Raw genomic sequence first — 23,452 nt, forward strand, 5'->3', positions numbered from 1 at the left:
TTTCACTAAAACTAGAGAAATGGGTCTTTGTCATCTTACCATACAAACAAGATTCATATATATATATATATATATATATATATATATATATATATATATATATATATATATATATATATATATATATATATATAGGGTTAAATTATTTTGTTTTTACTAACTATTGTGTGCCAGAATGCACAAATCTGGACCAACGGATAGAATTCATCAATGGACATGATTTGAGAGTGTATGATATTACAATGGGGTAGCATGTACCATATAATCATAAAAGTTTTAGCAAAAGGGTATTTTGGACAATTAACTACAATTATAAAAGGAAATTTTCGGATATTTATGGATAATTAATTCTCCTAATTTTAAAAATATAAAATTTTTTAATTAATTCAATTTTAATTCTAACATAATTTGTAAACATAACCGATTTTATTCTGTCAGAATATTTTTTTAGTTAGAATGATGCTCTTTCAGAATTTTATTCTATTAGAATATTATTGAAAAATAACAAAGTTCTTGTATCTGAGGTTGGAAAATAACAACATTCTAATATATTCTTATACATCCAAACTTAAACACAAATTCATACAGACAAGCTAGTCTATACATTTTAATATAATTTTACATATTCTAAAAGAATATTAACAAAAATGAATAAAATTCTTAAAAAATAACAACATTATTAAAATGTGAGTATGTTCGAACTTTATTCGTTCTTCAAGTTATTCCTATTAGGTCTTCAACACATTCTTCCAGCCATTACTATCACAAATACAACAAAAACTAATAATGGTTAAAAACATGTTGCTTGCAATTAACTATCACTTTATATATTCTGGCAGAATACATAGAATATATTCTGGCAACAGAATACATAGATTTTATTCTGGCAGAGTATATTCTGACAGAATACCTATAATACATTCAAAAGTATCGTATTTACTGCTAATATAATTTTAGATTCCAAATACACAATAACAAGGGAGAATAGAAGTTGGAATTCAAAATCACAAAATGAACCAAAATAATACAAAAACAAATTACTTACCTTTTTAAGCAATTTTCTAGAACAAGATGAGTAGCTTTCACCAATCTATATTGGCATATGATATTAAGCCTTTACTATGTTGATATATGAAATCAAACAAAATTAATTCACTGTGTTGGCATATGAAATCAACCCCATCAGTATATACATAGCATATGGAAGACTACATAGTATACATTCTGGCAGAATATTGCCCATACTTTCTTTGCTTGTGCTCCTTCAATGGTTTAGCTGTAAGTTACAAATCAACAACACAATTACTTACTCAATTTTCATGAGATGAGATAATATAAATTAATTTCATGATCATTCTTTTAATTAGGCCAATTGAAATTATATATCCATATGATGTGAGAATTGAACCAAACAAGATTAGTGCACTTTACATAAACATAAATTGATAATTGAAGCAAACATAATTGAAAGGTAAACAACTATTTGAAAAAGTAAAAACAAAACTATTACTCAAAATATAAGAACTATCTAAACTCAGTAACAATTCACTTAGGACAATATAAAAGAGTTTTTAATGGACAAGTGACAAATTACAAAATAAATCTTCATTTAGGCATTTAGTCAAACACTTGGTGTTCAGAAAAAAAAGGACTTGGATAACTAAAATCACTTCCTGAGAAACTTATATTATTATCAACAAATAAATGGTGTAACTGAAATCTATCAGAAGAGTTAAAATATATAATTTAAATTCAACAAAAAAACCGATTAGAACCCAAAAATCGCAAAAACAGAGGCTTTAAACTGGAGAGAAATTGTAAAAGAAAGATGATGTTTTTTTCAACCCATTGAATCGACTTACCAGATGGCCGAAATAGAGGCTACATACGAGATTGAGGGATGACATGTGAGCTTGTGTTTCAGCGATTGAAACTTTTTTGGGTTCGATGTCGACTTCTGTGGGGATAGTAATGAAGGGACGATGGTTGTTGAAGAATAAACACCCTAGATGAACAATTTTGTATCCTACAAAATCATATTCCAAATCAATTAGAAAGTATTACTTAAAAAATCAATTTCAAATAATCAATGGATTTCACAGATGAGAAGAGAAGCAATAAAATTGATTTCAACAAATCGATTTTTGCCAAGAAAGAAATCGATTTCAACAACTGATAGAATCTAAAAAAATAAAATTTTGAGAAAAAAGAAAATCGATTTCATCGGTGTTGGTGGAGAACTCACGACATTGATGGAGGCGGGAGGTGGAAGTATTGGTGGACAGTGATCGGCTGGTTGCGACTTCACCGATGAATGGTGGACGAATCCGATGCAGTGGATGAAGTCGGAGGCGGCTACAACTGTTGAGCAAGTCAGAGACGTGTTCTACCACACACAAGTAGGTCAAATATATTTACCTTATTTCCTTAATTATAGGATTTCAAATAAATGATTTCATAATTAAAAGTACAAAATGTCCAAAATACCCTTAAATGATTTATTTAATTATTTATTATTTCTTGAATTCTCATTGGTGCATTTAGGCACACAATAGTTGCTAAAAACATTTGAACCTAGCTATATATATATATATATATATATATATATATATATATATATATATATATATATATATATATATATATATATATATATATATATATATATCCGTTTCGTTTGTCCCCAAAAGTCCACGTTTTTGGACCTGAAATATACGCTTCTTGTTTATGTGACCACGATGACAATGTCATAAATATGTTTGATTCAAATCTTGTTTGAGTCTTTTGGTGTCGAAATGAAAAAATGAACTTATTATAGTCTTCAATGAATAATTTATAAATTGTATTTATTGCTCTATCCTCAAAATAGAATATTTCAATCAAGAATGGGAGCTGATCCGTACACAACAATATTTTTCCATACACAACAATTCATGCTTTAAAATGTTGTACAATAGAATCCTATAAAACATAATTTGTCATGTACGGAGAAAAAATGTTGTGTACGAATCACTTCCCGAATGAATATTGTTATCAACAAATTGATAATCAAAATCAAATTTTGTTAAACGCGAAATGATGAACATGAAAAACAGGGGATGAGATAAAATAATAATTTTTGTTCCATAGAAAATTGGATGTTAGACATGTTACGTGACAAAAACCATTTATCTATTAGAATAAAATGTAATGAGTTGTAAGAGTTTCTAAAACTTAAATTAATAAAAGTTTAATTATTTAAAAGTTGAAACTTTTAAATACAATCTTATTGAAATCTTGGATGGAATAATTGGTTTGGTCGGCGTGTGGGACCTACAACAAATATTTGGATTTTGTAGAATCGAATAACATATCAAACTTTCTCATATTATATGACTTAAGTCTGACTCACCTTAAATATTTAAATTTTAATTAATTCAATAACTGATGTATAATCTTACATATCAAAGGAGATTAGATATTGTAACTAATAATTAATATATCAAGAAAAAAATCTACATTTTAGTGAGTTCTTAATTTTGAATAATATAACACACGTTTTAGAGCAAAATTATTTTGATACAGGATAAGGTCGAAGTTTACAAAAATATTTACGTATGTTTTGGTTTAGGGTTAGGCATGTTTTGGTTTCCCAGATTCTTTAGGATTACCTTTAATGTTTTTAATTAGGGGTTGTATCTCATGCCAGTCAACGTAAACATAGAATGAATTAAATGGAAAACAGGTTTTTGGATAGATATTGTCAAATTTGATTAATTATTGACTGGATTTAGAATAATGGACATTCGATTATTCAATGAGTTTATGATCTATTAGTTTATGTAGAATCGTTAGTATTTTAATAATAAAAAATTAGTCGAAATACGTATTTTGATGATATTTTATATTGAGATAAATCATGTTAATTCTTATGGTTGAACACATTGATTAATGACAATTGCAATGATGCGATTAGTTCTATAATAGGAGAATATTTAATGATCATAGGGTGACAATTAATGACAAGATACAAAAAAATAAACAACACGAAACGAAATAGAGAAGAAACTGAAATTCGAATTTGTGTTCGTGTCGTGTTCGTATCAAGTGTAAAAAACATAATGTTGTGTCGTGTAGTGTTTGTGTTTAAAATTCAACACGAAATAGACACGATTTAACATTTTTTTTGTTGTGTTTTTCATGTTATATACGATTAAATATTAATTAAATAAACTAACTGTAAATTTATGTTATATTTATCACGTCGTGTCGTGTTTGTCTTTTTTATTAAAAAAACACGACATCGTGTCGTGTCGTATTTGTGTTAGATAAAATCTTGCCGTGTCGTATTGCGTCAAAAGAACGACACAACGACACGATTTGTAACTATTATGTTGAAGAGAATATCGCATACAAAATATTAGGTTCATGTAGATTCGAGTTTTTGTATAACTTCATCTTTCAAGTTCTATGGATTATTATCAAAAACATATTTCATAACCATATAAAGTGGTTTTCTAATTTTATGTTCTAACTAACATAATATTTTAAATGTTTTTATTTAACTTTTATATTTTATTTTTAATGAAATGTTTTTATTTTCATTATACGTGTTAAATATTTTTTTTATAGTAAATTAGTATTTTTTTTATTTGTATTTTATGAAAATGAGCTGACATTGGAGATCATTTCTTAAAGCATGGTGATTTGAAGAATAAGAAAAAATTATATGGTGCTGAGATGACAAATATAAAATGTGGCATGTATAATTCTCACATCCTGGATAGCTTTAATTACAAACTCTCTCTTTTTATATATCTCTCTCTCTCTCCTTTACCTAATTTCCACTTTTGCTACATATAATTGTGCTTCTGGCTTCTTGTTAATCCATCTCATATGTTTATCTAGGGTTTACTTTGCTTTTGTATCTAAACAAGATTTCATCCAAGTTATCAATGGCTGCCTCTTAGCTATAATAATAGCTAACCATTGGAATTCAGGGAATCTATGCATACAGCCAGCAGGTAATTCTATAGCTTCTTAGATCTTATGTACTACACACACTAGATTCACTAGCAAGGTGAACAGGAGGAAATATGATCTTTATCATCCTTATATTCTTTACTTTTCTTGTTAGTATAGTATAAACAGAAAACCATTTTGTTTTTCTTTGTGGAATACTTAAATTGTTACTTACAAAAATAAATGAACAAAACCCTAATTGATCGTTCTATCATGCAAAGATTCATAATTCGACAGAAAAGTAGTGTTCTTTCTTGATTTATCTTCGTGGGGTTGAATTACTTCGTGTTTTGCTTGTACATGGTAGTAGATCTAGTGGTTTACCAGATTCTGTTTGCTTTCATGCTGACTTCGATCTGGAAACCATTTTGACTTTAGTGTTTTAGAATCGTACGTAGAAAGAAAGGGTGGGGGACAAATGGGTTTGAATAGACAGATCTTTGTGTATATATATACTTTCAAAAAGAATCTGTTGTTGCAGCTTTTCGTGAGGTTAAAGGGACCAAATGAAGATGCAATTTGTCCAGAGTAATGACAGAAAAACAATGAAGTAGAAACGTTAAATTTCTTCCTATTCAAGAAAAAAAAATAATAAATGTCATAAAGTTAGGACTGATATTTGTAGTCAAATCTTTCGGCATGATGTAAGAAATTAATCTTGGACTTGGGGGATGCAGGCAATAAAATCAAACATATATATGGATTTCGAGTTTTATTTGTGTTGAAAATTAATAAAATTGATCCCTTAGATTGACATAAAATAGTCTGCTAATTCGAAACCGTAGTTACTTTTGACTTTTAAATGTGAAAGAGATTTTTTTTACTATAAAATTGATCGTCGATTGCAAGGATTATTTTGTAACAATATTTAAGGAAGGGTATAACAAGAAATCATCATAACATGGTATTTCACTTTTCGTTTCATTTATTCTTGACATGACCATGATGTATGATTTGCATGTTAATCATAACAATTAGTTGATCACTAATAGTTACTCGAGGCATATGTATGCAAGTTTAATATCTTTTCCAACATAATCCCTTATGTCAAAGACATATATTTGTCGAAAATTTAGAGAAATATGAGATTTTCTAAAATATTTCCCAGGATCATGCATAAAAAATATTATTTAAATTATTAATTATGAGAAATATTATCATAATTAAACATACAATTCATTAATTACAGAAAATATTTTCCATATTTAATGTATTTCACATTTAATTATCATAATATTTCTTATAATTAATAGTTCTTAGGTGTCTTAAAATTATTTTTTAAATCTTCTTATATATACCCTTAGAGCGCATGGTAGAAAATCCCATGTGGAATACGTGTTTGGATGCCCAAGTTCCATTCCCACAAGCTTCAATCTTAGGGTGATGACTAAATTTATGTTTGTTGTTATTTAATCTAGTATTAAGACTCGTGAAATACCCTTAACTTAATTTCACAATATATAATTTAATATCATCATATCATACAGCACATTAATATATGGCTTCTTCCACCCACCCTTGTGCTCCTTGTGCTGCCTGCAAGTTCTTAAGAAGAAAATGCATCCAAGGATGTGTGTTTTCCCCATATTTTCCACCCGAAGATCCAACCAAATTCGCAAATGTCCACAAAATATTTGGGGCAAGCAACGTCAGTAAACTCCTCAATGAAATTGCACCTCATCAAAGAGAAGATGCGGTCAATTCTCTAGCCTATGAAGCCGAAGCACGTCTAAAAGATCCCGTTTATGGTTGTGTTGGTGCAATTTCTGTACTCCAAAGACAAGTTCTTCGACTACAAAAAGAACTAGATGCAACAAATGCAGATCTTATTCGGTTTTCAAGTCATCAAAATATATTAACGCCATCATCGCAAAGTTCAGGGAGTTCTGTACAAAACGCTCATGTGTTGCCTCCTAATTATGGTTCTTATTCATGGAATTATAACGCTTAAAGGAAGAAGATCGTGGTAGGTGAAATTGTATGTGAATATATGCAAATGATCGAAATCCTTTTTTAATAATTGTGTTAATTAATAATATTATATTATGTTTGTACCCTAAAAATCGCTTTGTTGAATTCTTTAGATATTACATAATGTAAGTATTTGAGTTGCCATCTATATTAGTACTTAATTATCCTGCATAATGTATATTAAGATTCCAAAGTTGTGTGTTCAGAAACTCTTGATTATTATGATTCATTTAATTTATTCGTATATATATCTATATATTTGCGTTCTTGTATTTTTGCTGCGAACAGAAACTTTTTGACCCAATAAACTTTCTGATTTGGTACTAACATAGGTATTTGTTTATTTATATATGAAACACGCTAGAAAAATGTCACAGCTAAAAGTTGAAAAATATTGATCTATGCCGAAAAACAAGCTTTTGGTCTAAGGTGAAAATGTTTTCTTTACATTAGTGTTGAGGATCAAGTATTTAGAAAAAAGTAGATTTAAAAAGTAATTTTAAGATTATATTCGGGTGTATGTCTCACAATTCTAAAAATAAAATAACAATATATTTATAGCGATCATGTGGCGATGGTTCCAAAAAAGAAAAAAACAAAATCAGGCTCGTCAATTTATTTTCGCATATAACAAGATAAAAAAAAACACAATGATATTACGATTTAACCAATACGTTTGCAACAGGCAAAATAATTTAACCTTAATAACATATAGACCAAAGAAAAACACGATCTTTCTTTGTTTCGAATAATATATTAGATATGAGCTAATTTATTACAGAGTAATTGGTCGACTTTGTGAGTTTCTTTAATTTTATCTTTCGGACTTTTGAGTATGGATTTAGCATATATAGGGTTGTATAGTTATTTATTTATTTTTTTAAAGGTTATAACTGTTTCTAAAAGTATTTTCAAATTATTTTACACTTTTAGGGAAATTTAAGTGGTACTACATAACTAGCTCCACCATTGGATCATGTTGCCGTTATATACTTCATTGTTGTAGACTACAGCCACAACTTATTGTCGCGGTAGATATTAAAGTAAAACAAATCATTTAAGAATTCGACATCAAAAGAGGGTTAGACAAGGTGATCCTCTCTTAAATTTTTTTTTTTTTTTTTTTTTTTTTTTTTTTTTTTTTTTTTTTTATAATTGTCATAGAAGGCCTTCACATTTACATGGAAATGGCGTGTGATCTTCGCTATTTTAAAAGTGTTTCTCTACCTAATAGTAGCATATCTCATTCACACCTTATGTATGTCGATGACGTAACTTTTTATTGGTGAATGGTTGGAAATCAACTTCATTAACCTTAATAGCTTACTTCGTTGTGTTTTTCTTGCATCCGGTTTAAAAGTTAAGTTGCACAGAAGCAAAGTATATGCTATTGGTGGGAATAATCATGAGGTAGAGGGACTTGCTAGCATTTTAAAATGTTTCCGTATTTAGATTTATCGGTTGGGGCTAACATGAAAATTTCTAAACATTGGAGCCTTATTATTGACAAGTTTAGAAGTAATCATTTCCAAATGGAAAACTAAATGTCTTTCTTTTGGTGGCCGTCTCACGTTGGTTCTTAATCGCCTCCCTTTGTACTACTTTTCTCTATTTAGAGCTCCAAAAAAGGATATTCATGTTCTTGGTGGTATTAGAAGGCGGTTTTTATGGGAGGCGATGATGACAAGCATAAAAATCAAAGGATATGGGAGTGTCTAGGCATTTGATGTCTTGATTCGGCTAACTTAACTCTCCTTGCTAAATGGTGGCGACGATTGAAAAATGGGTATGCTTCCTTTTGGAGTTCTTGTATAAAAGCCATCGACAATTTGAAGCTTGTTGATGGTAAGACAATTGCTAAAAAACAGTATAAATGGCGTATGGTCAAGCATTTCTGAAATTGGTTGTGAATTTGAAAATAAACACTACAAGGAAATTGGTCATTAGCGGCGACAAAAGTCGCCGGTAATAAGTCTAGTTGTCGTCGGTAATAGTAATAGCGGCGACGCGTCGCCGGTAATAAGTCGCTGCTACTACTTTGTCACACCCCAAAACCGTTGTACGGCGGAAACGTTCTGGGGCAGAGGACGTCATATACAGTATCACAACAATGTAAAGTAGTAAACAAGCAACAACATCATCCATTGCATTAATAATATAATTATTATACAAATGTGTTCTGTCAAATTTTGATAAACACTAAAGCATAAATCAAAATGAAAGATGGGTCTTCAACGAGCTCCATCTTCCTAAATCCTTGCATCTGTACCTGTCTATGATGACCTGAGGATACAAGTAATTTTAAAAGCGAGTATCAGCTTTAAAGCTGGTGAGATCATAAGTATTTTAGTGTCTTAATTTGTATGTAATAATTTTTAAGTTTGGAAAATGTATATGAACTGTAAATGTAAGAATTTGTAAGTTTATGAACTGTAAGTATGGAAATTGTAAATGAACTGTAAGTATAAAAATGTTTGTAAAACAACTGTAAACGTTTGAAAAACTCTAGAAATCCCTATGATTCCTACTATTATATAATGGTGTCTTCTACCAAGACCTAACTGTTCTCAAGGTAGTCTTCTACCGAGACTTAACTGTTCTAAATGTTCGTTTCTTGTAAAAGTGTGTAATTTTCCCAGTGTAACTATCATTATCAAAATATAGTTTTTATATTAACTGTTTAAGTGAAAAGATCACTAAATATATGTAAGGGAAAATAAATGTAGTACTGTAGTGTTGTATTATAGGAACTACTGTTGTACTAACTACCTTAAACCGGATTTATATTAAGGCATTATGTAATTAATTGCACCATACTATTGACTGGTAACAACGACATAAGTATGGTCGTAAAAAAAAGGAATGATGTTTGGCACCCGCAGACCTGCAGGTCCGGCTGTAGCTAGCAGCAAGGTGTAGGATAGTCAATCCAGTATAGATCTATACGCAAACTCGCGCTCTCCCTACAAGAGAATTCTGGCTACAACTCGAGCCATGACATTTAAGGCATGCTCCGATATAGTGGATCACGATTATGTCTACGTAGTAATGTATATGTAATGTACGGAAAAGTTCTACGTGTGCTAGCTGTAATGTATGTTCTTCCTCTATCTAGCAAGTATAGTAATGTACTATAATGTTCTAGCTGGAGTGTACGTGCTCTCTATCTAGCAAGTATAGTAATGTACTATAATGTTCTAGCAAGTATTGACTCATGAATAAACTGACTCATTGTATGGTGTCGCGTTCTAGTATTGTTCTAGTATCTTCCTAAACTACCCGCATGGTAGTTTACTAGTAATCTAACTGGTACGTATGGACATGGATGTATACCCTTGCTACCCAAGGGCATGGGATGAACTGGAAGGACCTTTATGACTATATATGTATATATGTTATATAACTAATATTTAAACGACCTTCGGACGAGTACCCGATATCCCACCAGACCACATCTCAAGCGCGAAAAGGAAATAGGGTGGATAGCATTCCTAAGTATTTTAAACATTTCTTATATAACTATGCATATAGAGGCATGCAATTTATAATATAAAAACATAAATAAGTTTTGTAAAACCTTTGAACCTAATTATTATCTTAAGAAAAGATCGACTTGATGTCAATCTATAAAACAGTTTGAAGTAAAAACAGTTTGAAGTTAAACGATTTGATAACAACTTGGAGTAAAAACAGGTCGAAGTAAAATGGTTTGAAAAAAGATCATACAGTGTGTAATGAACAGTTTAATAAGGCTTTTGAAACATATAAAACATTTAAGAAAAATCATTTGAAGAACCTGTTTGGTAAAACGGTTAATGTGTAGTAAATCATTTGAATGCTGCATATTAATCACATGTGATTGATATAATAATTAGCATAATTCTACTTGTATCCCCTCCCCCATAAAACATTTAAAAACAGTTTAAAACATTGATTAAGGGGTATGAACTCACCTGTAGTGAGTGGTTCTGATGGCAATGTTGGATGAATTGCTAAGTGTCAAGTGGTGACTTGAGTACACTTGCGAATCCTATTTAGCATATATTGACACATATATGAATATAATTAGTGTTATGAACAACAATTAATGAATTGGGACCACCTTAGGGACTAGTAAACACTTATATTGAAGTGTTACAACCATATATGATTGTATAAAGGGGTATAAGGCTTTACAAATGAGTGTATGGCCAAAATACACACTATATGTGTGTGTGCGGCCAGGTGTCCAGCCTAGTGTGCTGCCAGCACATGTGTGCGGCCCTGTGTGCAGCCATGTGTGCTGCCAGATGGTGTGTGCTGCCATGTGTGCGGCCAGATGGTGTTCTTGGTGTTCTTGGTACCTTTTATGAAGATCTTCAAGGAGAATGGATGATACTTGAGAGGATTTCGTGTTCTATGCTTGAAGAAGTGAAGGAAGTGTTCAAAAATGACTAAGTGTGGTATATATTGATGGAGTGTGCGGTTGGGAAGGGTGTGAGGCCGCAAACACATGTGTGTGGCCGCACTCTCCATGTGTTGGAGTGTTTGGCCTCTTTTTGATTCCTACACTTTGAGTTAACCCATTTCCACACTCCAACCTTGATTATAACACGTTTATAATGCTCCAATAGACCCTAAATGGTACTACAAGATAGCAAAACGAGTCTATTATTGATAAGAAATGAAGAATGCAAGATAGAAATTTTCGGGTTGTCACATCATCCCCCCGTTAAAGGGAATTTCGTCCCGAAATTAGAATTTATACAAGGAAGTAGGTACGAATGATCGAGTCACGAGGAGGAGACTTTTTAATCGATTTGTTCTAGCACTCCTAAGTGAAATCGGGTTCTCGGTTGGTATCCCAACGAACCTGCACTAATGGGTGGTGGCGATGCTTCGTCCGCTTGACCTCTCGGTTGAGGGTCACTACAGTTCAAATAAGAAGGCGTGGATCTCGACGAGTGGACTTACCAGAGTCCTATCGGAAAGGTAAGGTTTCATGATCGAGACGCGAAGAGTAGAATGTACGATACTGAGTTCGCGGAATAGATCTAGTCTGCGAGATACAGGACCGATTCTGGCAAGAATCTCGGAGGTCCTATCTATCTTGGATTTAGCTTCCCACGCTTTACGAAGCGTATTAAGCCGTTTCCAGAGTGAGACTTCCTAAAGAACTTGGTCTCTCACTTGGAATCTCCAAGGTTTCTTTTTCTTGTTTAACTTCCCAGTCAAGGGTCATCCCTTGTCGGGTCAAGGTCGTACAGTTTCCTGTGATTTGTGAGGGGTTCTGGATGAACTGTGACAGTAGGTCTGTTAGATCTAGAATTTGGCGAATGTCTGTCGGCGTCTCTAGTTTCGACAAATTCTCAACGGTTTTGACAAATTGTAAGAGTACTCAAAGTTTCCCACATCACTAACAGTGTGTCATAGAAATTTAACTCTTAAATTTCAAAACTCATGCCTAGAGAACTTCGCGAAAAGTTCCTCTGAAGGAAATGTTTCCATGGGTTTCTTCTTACTACGAAGGTAGATAAGTAAGTCATTACAGGGAGAAATGACGAACTGATCCAAGTAAGAAAGACGTATCCTACTCATTTAACTCATGAAAGCTATGGGTACGTTGGTCCTATCCGAAGGGTATCACTACGGATTTGAAGTGTCCGCATCGAGTTCAGAAGATAGTCTTCCGGACATCCTTCCCTAACACTCGAACTGGTGATATTCGGATCTCCGATCCATTTCTGAAAGTAATTCTTTCCTTGTGTTTGCTCAACCATTTCATCTATGCGAGGCAGAGATAACGATTTCTAATGAAAATCTTGACGGAGTCCTCGATATCCGAGGCACATACGATGCAATTCGTCGATCTCTGGGAGAATAAGACTGGGGGTTCTCCAGGGTAAGAAGCCTAGTCTTCTTATTCTATCGCTGTGCAGTTCGTTAAGTTGTCTGTATTGTTCTGGTATTTCCGTAGGTGTTTAGACTATAGGGCGATCTGTTTACAAGAGTCGTATTGGGTTCTAAGTTTGTTCACATGACGATGCGATTACTCGTAGGCTTAGGCAGTTCTCCGTCCTGAAGTTCATATTAGAATTCATACATGTTTTCACAATCACAATCTCGTGTATACGAGTCATGTATAATTAAAACTGAAAAGGTAGTCGAATAACTGATTCTTCGTTAAGCTCATATCCCAGTAGGGAAAAAGAAGTTAAAGTGGAATCATCAATTCTAAACCTGTAGACCTTGATTATACATTACCCTTATGTATACATTCCTCAGCGATAGACCAACCATATGAATCTTTGGGTTGAACTTGACGTACTGCACGCGTGGTACTTCGGGGATTTCTTCGGAAAGGAGAGGAACTATGAGGTACTCTAGTCATGGGTACTTCGGTGTTCTGAAATGACGGTTTCGTTAAAAAGACGTTTACTGATAAAGAGATGTACGTATGAAGCTGGTATGGTGTCGATCAAATTGAATCTAGTTGTATGATAATGTCAGAATCATACAGAAACTTAAAGACATTAGATTGAACATAAGACGTGTACAGACAAAACACAACCGTGCAACCATCAACAGAGTTACACTACTTCAGACTTACAACAAGACCATTACTGCGAATAAGATATACTACAAAAGACAAGTATACGCAGCACGAGCATCCCTATAAAGACAGGATCTCGTAAAAAGTAAGATCCTAGTTGCACTAGTTCTGGATAGTTTATAAGTCTGTTACTATGAAACGCCTTAATTACATTAACGAGGGTTCCGGAGTAGGTTCCCCTGCAGCTGTGATCCTAAGAATCTTCCCATCTGCACCCGAGTTCTTTGCTATCGGGCAATCCTTCTTGAGGTGTCCAATTTCACCGCATTGGTGACATATATGGACAGCACCTACATTGGTGGTGGAAGTGAAGTGTTTATTAGGAGTTATGGGGACGCGGGTTCTTTCCTTTTTCAGGCAATCTCTTTTATAGTGCCCAAACTCACCACAATGATAGCAACCTGCTGGCTCTAGCGGCGGTGGTCAGTAGTAGAATTCCATTTGTGCCAGCCTTTGCTGCCTCCGGGCAGTTCCTTTTGTAGTGCCCTAACTTGCCACAACTATAGCAAGTCTGGTTCACATCGGCGTTGGGCGAATTGTTGATCGGTCTTGTTAGGCTCTTGCAGTAACGTTTGGTGTGCCCCTTTTTGTTGCAGTTTGAGTACTGCATCTCCCGACAAGGTCCATGGTGGTGATAATTACATTTGATGCAATTTGGGAGATTTCCAGCATATTGTCGGGCTAGGTTAGGGACAACTGGTATATCCGAAGTGATGGTAGTAAGAGGTACAAATATCGCAGCTGTGAAGGTCGTTACTGGTGGTTGTTTCTTGTTCGTCCCTCTAAGCAATTTGTCATTCTTTCTAGCCCAAAACTTCCATTTGTTACTCTTCGTCTCGAAACTCGGGGTGTCATGGTAGTTTGCTGCTCGTTGCGGTGTTTGATTGTTACTCGGATTGGAATTGTTGTTAACAATCCCGCTAACATTCGTGTTGTTAGCGTTAAAGTGGGTCAGAATAGCTGATACGACAGCCGAGACTGCAACTTGAAGGGTAGCTGCATCAATCTGAAGAGTTGGTGTTTGGTTGAGGGGTTGATCGTTTTTCTTGGGCGACATGATTCTGTTTCATGGAAAGAAAATGAATTTGTGAGCGAGTATGGTTGAACCTAGACTTAGTTCGACTGTTTATTTAAAGAATAGAAGTATGGTCACAGAGGTTTGACCTACATCCCTATGATGTAGTCCTAGTACGGAATGGAAGTGAGTTCGTAGAATAGTCTCAAGACGTTTGTTGTTCAAGCCAAGGTATCGTAGGTTGGCGAATAACATGATCCAACCACTGAAAGAGACTTGGAAATGTCTCCGGAGCTAAATTACTATAGTCCAATGATTTGACTAAAGCATGTTTCAGATAGACTCCAATGAAAGTATGATAAGAGTACTTGAATAAAGAATGATACAGAAGTTAGCCGGCTGTCAATATCTTTGATATTCATGACGTAAAAGTTCGGGAAAATGACCTTGTAAAGGTCTTACATCATATCCGGAGTAGATAGTTCTTGACAGCATAACGACTTAACCAAAAGTACTTACAGTACAAGATAATTTCATAGAAAATGCCACATCGGGCATAGACAAAAAAACGATTACTTTCTAACAAGGAAAGTAAGGTAAAGAATCTACTACTGACGACGGTCATCCCTCTAATGAACTCTCAGTTTAGCCGGTTGACGTTCCACATCAAGTAGGTGTCTTTTGTACACCCTCTGGCGTACTCGGAGCTCTATGACTTCGGCTCGTGATTCAGCTAGTGCTCGCAGCGGGGTTTCATGGTTTCTCTCTGATCTCTCGCGAGCATCTTGTAGACGAATGGTGCGGAGGGTATGCATTCTCGCATCAGCGACAACTTCGGTAATCTGATGTAGGGCTGTCCTGCCTTGAATCTCATTTCGGGCCACTCTGCGGACCAAGATTGGTAAGGTTCTGTCTGCTAAGCCCCCATTGCTTAGGTCATAATAGCTTCGGTCACATTTAAATGGCATGGGCTGATCTTGTCCTTGGCTCCATGTTTCCAAGCATTCCACTCACTCAGGCGTCGGGCCATGAAAAGCCGGACGAGGGTTAGGAATTGGAAAGGGAGCTGCTTGGGGTAGGTTCTCCACCTCTGGTTCGGAATTAGCATCGTCCGAAGGTCTTCATCATGGTGATCATTCAAAGGGATAGGATGATCATTCTCTGGTTCTTCTCCAAACCAACCAGCTATGACCTCATTCGGAAGGTACTGGTTGTCGCGGGGATGGAGTCCAGCCATGTTATCTATGCGAGAATTGGGATAAGAAGATAATTATTAGACGAATTATCTAGATAATTATTTAGAAAATCTTCATTAGTTACATCGCTATTTGTGAAGTGCATACCAGTTATATGTAATCGAAACAGGATAGGCCTTCGAATAAGTGATCTTAACTCCAAATTCACACAGAATCGGGGTGAAGTAAAATTTTCACAGATTCTAAGTCTATAACATCCTAATTACATATAGCCTTAGTGTATCCACTTAGCAACTATCAACTTAGAAATGAAGATCCTGTTTTAGTTCTCAAGTATAACGTACTTTTAGTAACACCAAATACTCCTATAGTATTTTAAGTTTAATGTTATGTTCTATTGTTATCATTGTGGTAGGGTTGGTAAGATTTTAGCGTTGTTGCAACCACATAATTAAACTTAAGCACATGCTAGTCAACCCTCGGATAATATAGGTGATCAGGCTATATCTTCCCAGTTTTGACCACATGTCTCTAAGCCCACTTGTGTTGCCCAACAATCGTAATTCTTTTGTACTGTCCTAGTGACACTGATTTTAGTATGAATGCAGGCACATATACTTTATTAAATATTTTATTATTTAAAGTATAAACTCTTGGTCAGAGTATTTTTAATCCCTTATGTATTTATAGTTAGTATATCTTTTATGGGTTGATATACTTAATTCACTATAAACAATGCTCTGATACCAATCTGTCACACCCCAAAACCGTTGTACGGCGGAAACGTTCTGGGGCGGAGGACGTCATGTACAGTATCACAACAATGTAAAGTAGTAAACAAGCAACAACATCATCCATTGCATTAATAATATAATTATTATACAAATGTGTTCTGTCAAATTTTGATAAACACTAAAGCATAAATCAAAATGAAAGATGGGTCTTCAACGAGCTCCATCTTCCCAAATCCTTGCATCTGTACCTGTCTATGATGACCTGAGGATACAAGTAATTTTGAAAGCGAGTATCAGCTTTAAAGCTGGTGAGATCATAAGTATTTTAGTGTCTTAATTTGTATGTAATAATTTGTAAGTTTGGAAAATGTATATGAACTGTAAATGTAAGAATTTGTAAGTTTATGAACTGTAAGTATGGAAATTGTAAATGAACTGTAAGTATAAAAATGTTTGTAAAACAACTGTAAACGTTTGAAAAACTCTAGAAATCCCTATGATTCCTACTATTATATAATGGCGTCTTCTACCAAGACCTAACTGTTCTCAAGGTAGTCTTCTACCGAGACTTAACTGTTCTAAATGTTCGTTTCTTGTAAAAGTGTGTAATTTTCCCCAGTGTAACTATCATTATCAAAATATAGTTTTTATATTAACTATTTAAGTGAAAAGATCACTAAATATATGTAAGGGAAAATAAATATAGTATTGTAGTGTTGTATTATAGGAACTACTGCTATACTAACTACCTTAAACCGGATTTATATTAAGGCATTATGTGATTAATTGCACCATGCTATTGACTGGTAACAACGACATAAGTATGGTCGTAAAAAAAAGGAATGATGTTTGGCACCCGCAGACCTGCAGGTCCGGCTGTAGCTAGCAGCAAGGTGTAGGATAGTCAATCCAGTATAGATCTATACGCAAACTCACGCTCTCCCTACAAGAGAATTCTGGCTACAACTCGGGCCATGACATTTAAGGCATGCTCTGATACAGTGGATCACGATTATGTCTACGTAGTAATGTATATGTAATGTACGGAAAAGTTCTACGTGTGCTAGCTGTAATGTGTGTTCTTCCTCTATCTAGCAAGTATAGTAATGTACTATAATGTTCTAGATGGAGTGTACATGCTCTCTATCTAGCAAGTATAGTAATGTACTGTAATGTTCTAGCAAGTATTGACTCATGAATGAACTGACTCATTGTATTGTGTTGCGTTCTAGTGTTGTTCTAGTATCTTCCTAAACTACCCGCATGGTAGTTTACTAGTAATCTAACTGGTACGTATGGACATGGATGTATACCCTTGCTACCCAAGGGCATGGGATGAACTGGAAGGACCTTTATGAATATATATGTATATATGTTATATAACTATTTAAACGACCTTTGCACGAGTACCCGATATCCCACCAGACCACATCTCAAGCGCGAAAAGGAAATAGGGTGGATATCCTTCCTAAGTATTTTAAACATTTCTTATATAACTATGCATATAGAGACATGCAATTTATAATATAAAAGCATAAATAAGTTTTGTAAAACCTTTGAACCTAATTATTATCTTAAGAAAAGATCGACTTGATGTCAATCTATAAAACAGTTTGAAGTAAAAACAGTTTGAAATAAAACGATTTGATAATAGCTTGGAGTAAAAACAGGTCGAAGTAAAATGGTTTGAAAAAAGATCATACAGTGTGTAATGAACAGTTTAATAAGGATTTTGAAACATATAAAACATTTAAGAAAAATCATTTGAAGAACCTGTTTGGTAAAACGGTTAATGTGTAGTAAATCATTTGAATGCTGCATATTAATCACATGTGATTGATATAATAATTAGCATAATTCTACTTGTATCCCCTCCCCCATAAAACATTTAAAAACAGTTTAAAACATTGATTAAGGGGTATGAACTCACCTGTAGTGAGTGGTTCTGATGGCAATGTTGGATGAATTGCTAAGTGTCAAGTGGTGACTTGAGTACACTTGCGAATCCTATTTAGCATATATTGACACATATATGAATATAATTAGTGTTATGAACAACTAATTAATGAATTGGGACCACCTTAGGGACTAGTAAACGCTTATATTGAAGTGTTACAACCATATATGATTGTATGAAGGGGTATAAGGCTTTACAAAGGAGTGTATGGCCAAAATACACACTATATGTGTGTGTGCGGCTAGGTGTGCGGCCTAGTGTGCTGCCAGCACATGTGGGCGGCCCTATGTGTGGCCATGTGTGCTGCCATGTGTGCGGCCAGATGGTGTTCTTGGTGTTCTTGGTACCTTTTATGAAGATCTTCAAGGAGAATGGATGATACTTGAGAGGATTTCGTGTTCTATGCTTGAAGAAGGGAAGGAAGTGTTCAAAAATGACTAAGTGTGGTATATATAGGTGGAGTGTGCGGTTGGGAAGGGTGTGAGGCCGCAAACACATGTGTGTGGCTGCACACTCAAGTGTGTGGCCGCACTCTCCATGTGTTGGAGTGTTTGGCCTCTTTTTGATTCCTACACTTTGAGTTAACCCATTTCCACACTCCAACCTTGATTATAACACGTTTATAATGCTCCAATAGACCCTAAATGGTACTACAAGATAGCAAAACGAGTCTATTATTGATAAGAAATGAAGAATGCAAGCTAGAAATTTTCGGGTTGTCACATACTTCGTCGCTATTGATGAACTTGTCGCTGCTAATGACTGTGTCGCCGATAATAATATATGTCGCCGCTAATGACAGTGTCAACGCTAATGTCGACGGTCGCCAGTAATAGTGTCGCCGGTAATTACGATTTTTATTTTTTAATTTTTTTTTGTAATTAACGATTTTGGTTGCCGGTAATAATGTACTCGGTAATTACATCACAACATTCGATTAAATATCAATAATAATAGTGTCGACGCAAATTACAAAACAAACATCCGATTATAATTAATTAAATATCAAAAGTCATAATATCCGATTAAATTTAAAAAGTAATAATGTCGGCCGGTATTAGTGTCGCCGACAATTACAAAAAACAACCAAAGTTTTACAATCTACCAAGTAGCAAAGCGTGACAACATTTGCAAATAAAACTCATCCTGGCCTATATACCATCATCTTTATTTCCATCGTTTCCTCGATTATTTTAGGATTGAAAAAACGAATACAACTCATCCCTACATGCCGGGTCATTCAGCATCGCACGAAGATTTTCCAACTACATAATTAATAACAACATATATAAACTTATAAGTTAAATTATCAAACATAAACAAAAACTATCAAAATACATAGTTATTTTTAAACTAAGACAAAAAACCAAATTACGTTGTTATTTTTCGTACTTGGGACAAAAACCTAATTACCAAACTTTTTAGCAAATAATCACCACAAAACCAAAATTACCAAATCAACATGCATTTTACGATGCTAAAGTAGATTGTTATTTTTAAACTAAGACAAAAACCAAAGTACATTGTTATTTTTGACAAAAACCTAATTACCAAACTTTTTAGCAAATAATCACCACAAAACCAAAGTAGATTGTTTTACCTGTGATGGTTGTGATGGTTGTGGTGATGGTTGCGAAGGTTGTGGAATCAGCGGGAGACCATAAGGTTTACGACCAATGCCTCTAATATGGCCACGTTGCTCTCCTAATACTTTTCTTAAACGTAGTTCTTTCTTGAGTGGGTGTTAACTGACTTTCACCTTGAGTTTATTCTAACAACTCTTCAACTAACCGATTCTATAACTCCCAAAAGTGAGTAACAATCAAGTATAAATAAACATTTAATTATATGATAAAATTATAATTAAATACTTACATATTGTTGTTCCGCCTCAGCAGTATCAAATACATCATTCTTATCGGTATGAGCTTTGCGAAACGTTTCCACTCTCTTAAGAACTGTTTAACTTTAAAAATTAGATTATATTTTAAATAAATAATTACATGTATCGTACGTTACCTTCTTATAGAAAGTACTGCTATACGAGCTCGACCCCCCACGATTCACATTTGTTTGCATTTCATGGATTTTTTTGTTCCTTTCTGAAGCAATTATGTGTTCGTCTGTTTGGAGATACTCAACTGCTTTCTTCCAGTTATCAACTTCCATACCCACTGGAGGGTTGGCTAATGCACCCGGGATACAAATATTTTTTGGAAAGATCATTGGTGTGGAGAAAATAATCAAAAGATGTTTTCCCTAATCTTTATGTTATTGTGTCACAACTAGAAATTTTTATGTCAAAACCAGGCCCAAGGATATTGTATACACGAATGTTTTAGCTATGATACAATTAAGATGAATATTATGTAATTGGAATTCATGTTACCCTAAACCCTAATGATCAATGCAAATCAAATAAAAATCACATGATATGGACATAAGAACTGGTAATTGTGTCACAATCTTGAACACTTGAACTAAAAGGACAACATATTTGAGTTTTCTATTAACTAAGACCATAAACCATTCCATTGGGGCCATGCTTGGCCGTAAACACCTATAATGGCCCATGGTATGGCCATGAACTACTTTAAAGACTAAAGGTGATCGTGAACACCTTAAGGGATCTAAAACATTGCCGTGAACACCATTCTAGGAAGCATCTTGGGCGTAAACACCTCAGTGAACAACATTAGGGACGTAAACTACTTAAGGGACCCATACTTGGGTGTAAACACCTTAGTGAACCACATTAGGGGCGTAAACTACTTAAGGGACCCATACTTGGGCGTAAACACCTTGTGCTTGCTACCACGCATGGATATTTTAAGGGGTTTATGGATTTAAATTGAGGAAAAGACAAAAACATTTGACTTTACAGTGCGACATTTCAATGAATTCCAAAGCAATCCCAGTTAACCACGTATTAACCATCAAGTAACTAAGGAAAATCCCATAGTAACCTAAGCAAGCATCACATCCACTTTCACACCCTTGTTAAGAAGCGTAAACCCTTCCCATATCACATTTCTACCTTATCACTTACTAGAAACCCCAAGATTTACTCTCTGAGAATTCAATCTTCAAGTCTTAGGATACAAATTTCTCAAAGGCTTTCCCTAAACCCACGTAAGTGATTCAACTTGGCCAGTAAATGTACACTTTATCTTATTAATCTCTTCTTGCTTACACATAGTTTTATGTGATAACAACTCTAGGGTGTCATAATCTTCACAAGTTCATCAAACACTTCAAGTGTTTAGGATCAAAACTCTTCTCTCATCACTTCATGCTACACCCTTCAACTACCAAAGGTGAGCTTCATACCCTTATTTTCAAGCTTTTCTTTCTTTTGGGGGAGAATACAAGTCAAAATCTTGTGTTAATCTTTTATAATTGGTTGTATGTGCATACTGTATATTATGTGTGTTATATGTTGTGAAACCCATGCAAAAAGTCCAAAAACTCGAGATTTATGGTTAGATCTCAAAAGATTGGACGTAGTTAACATATTTTGGGGTTAAAAATAAAAACTAGCTCTTAAAGGTGAATTGTTCTATCGATGTTTGGTAAAAAAACACAAAGATTAGCTCAAGAATATGTTTTTACAAGTGTTTGACAAGAAAATATGGAAAATGTTAAAATATGGAAGTTTTTAATCTACAAGGGGGCATTTTCGGCCATAAAAAGAACCAATGACCATTTTTTTTACCAAGTTTAGTAAAATGGGCCGAAGATGGGGCTCTATAGCAAATAGGGACCATTTTCACCAAAAAGTGTGCAAAATGGGCCTTTTATGTCATTTTCGATATCTTTGGACCAAAATTAGATTTTTAGTGAAAAAGAAGCATTTGTAATATTTCTGAATTAAAATGGGCCGAAAATGAAACATATAACAAGTCTGGGCCAAATATGACATTTTTACTTGAAATGGGCCGAAAACGAACTATTTAGCAAATGTGGGTCATTTTTTTTAACACTTTTATCAAAATGGTGTGACAACCCGAACCTTTTTCATTCAACGAAAGTCAAATCCCGTTAAATAAAAATTTTGAAATTTATTTATTTTATCAACTTTGTAAAGCTCGTAAGGGTTGAAAACAACTTAGATTATATAAATTAAATTTATATAAGTATTGGGACTAAAATCGTGCGAAAAATCAAGTTTTTTTTCGAAAATCAGTAAAGTCTCATTTATCCTAGTGTTTACGGCCATAAACCATTCACGGTCTGGGGACCCACATCCGACGGTAAATGTAACGACCCAAAAAGCAAGGGTAAAATTTCATTTTTAATATAACTAAAACATTGTTACCATTTAATCCAAACATTTCAAATCATAGTCAAACAAATCATTTATCAGAGTTTATCCCAAAATCATTCATTGCGGAAATCATAGGTGTGTGCACTGCGATCAATCAGAGTCCTTCCTTTCCAAAATGATGATACCTGAAACCATAACAAAACCTGTAAGCACGAAGCTTAGTGAGTTTCCCAAAGCATACCATACACAGAGACCACATACCATATATCATGTTAGGTATAGAAGCTACTTCTATCACAGAAACCATACATACATAAAACCTAGGAATGCCATGGGCTACCCCACATGGTCTTTACCTAGGAGTGCCATGGGCTACCCCACATGGTCTTGCATCCAATGCCACGGGCTCCCCCGGGGTCTTCCCTACAAATACTATATATAACCAAATTGTATATCATGTATCACAGAAATATCTACACATAGCACATACATAAACCTGTAAGGATGATGTGAGCTCCCCCAGGGTATTATACCATTTTGCCATGGGCTACCCCACATGGTCTTCCATGCAAGTATCACAATGACAACTAGCATATCACATACCACATATTTACTAGCATACCACCAAGCATACAGCTAACTATCATATCTCACAACATAAGATGGGCCGGACTTGGTGCCTTAGACCCATTGGTATGATGAGAAGACTCACCTCGGAT

General features: G+C 34.3%; 1 protein-coding gene across 1 annotated transcript; it reads left to right on the forward strand.

The window, feature by feature from the left end:
* Positions 1 to 4,753: 4,753 nt before the first annotated feature.
* On the forward strand, positions 4,754 to 7,120 carry LOC111914366 (LOB domain-containing protein 25). Its single transcript, XM_023910120.3, has 2 exons — positions 4,754 to 5,003; positions 6,489 to 7,120. Exon 2 carries the CDS (start codon positions 6,500 to 6,502, stop codon positions 6,950 to 6,952), a length of 453 nt encoding a protein of 150 aa, XP_023765888.1. The 5' UTR covers positions 4,754 to 5,003; positions 6,489 to 6,499; the 3' UTR covers positions 6,953 to 7,120.
* The last annotated feature ends 16,332 nt before the right edge of the window (positions 7,121 to 23,452 follow it).

Source organism: Lactuca sativa, chromosome 3 (assembly GCF_002870075.4).
Source record: "Lactuca sativa cultivar Salinas chromosome 3, Lsat_Salinas_v11, whole genome shotgun sequence".
Classification (NCBI taxonomy): Eukaryota; Viridiplantae; Streptophyta; class Magnoliopsida; order Asterales; family Asteraceae; genus Lactuca; species Lactuca sativa.

Coding starts and splice junctions, on each gene's coding strand:
- LOC111914366 (XM_023910120.3), top strand. CDS start 6,500: ATGGCTTCTTCCACCCACCCTTGTGCTCCTTGTGCTGCCTGCAAGTTC.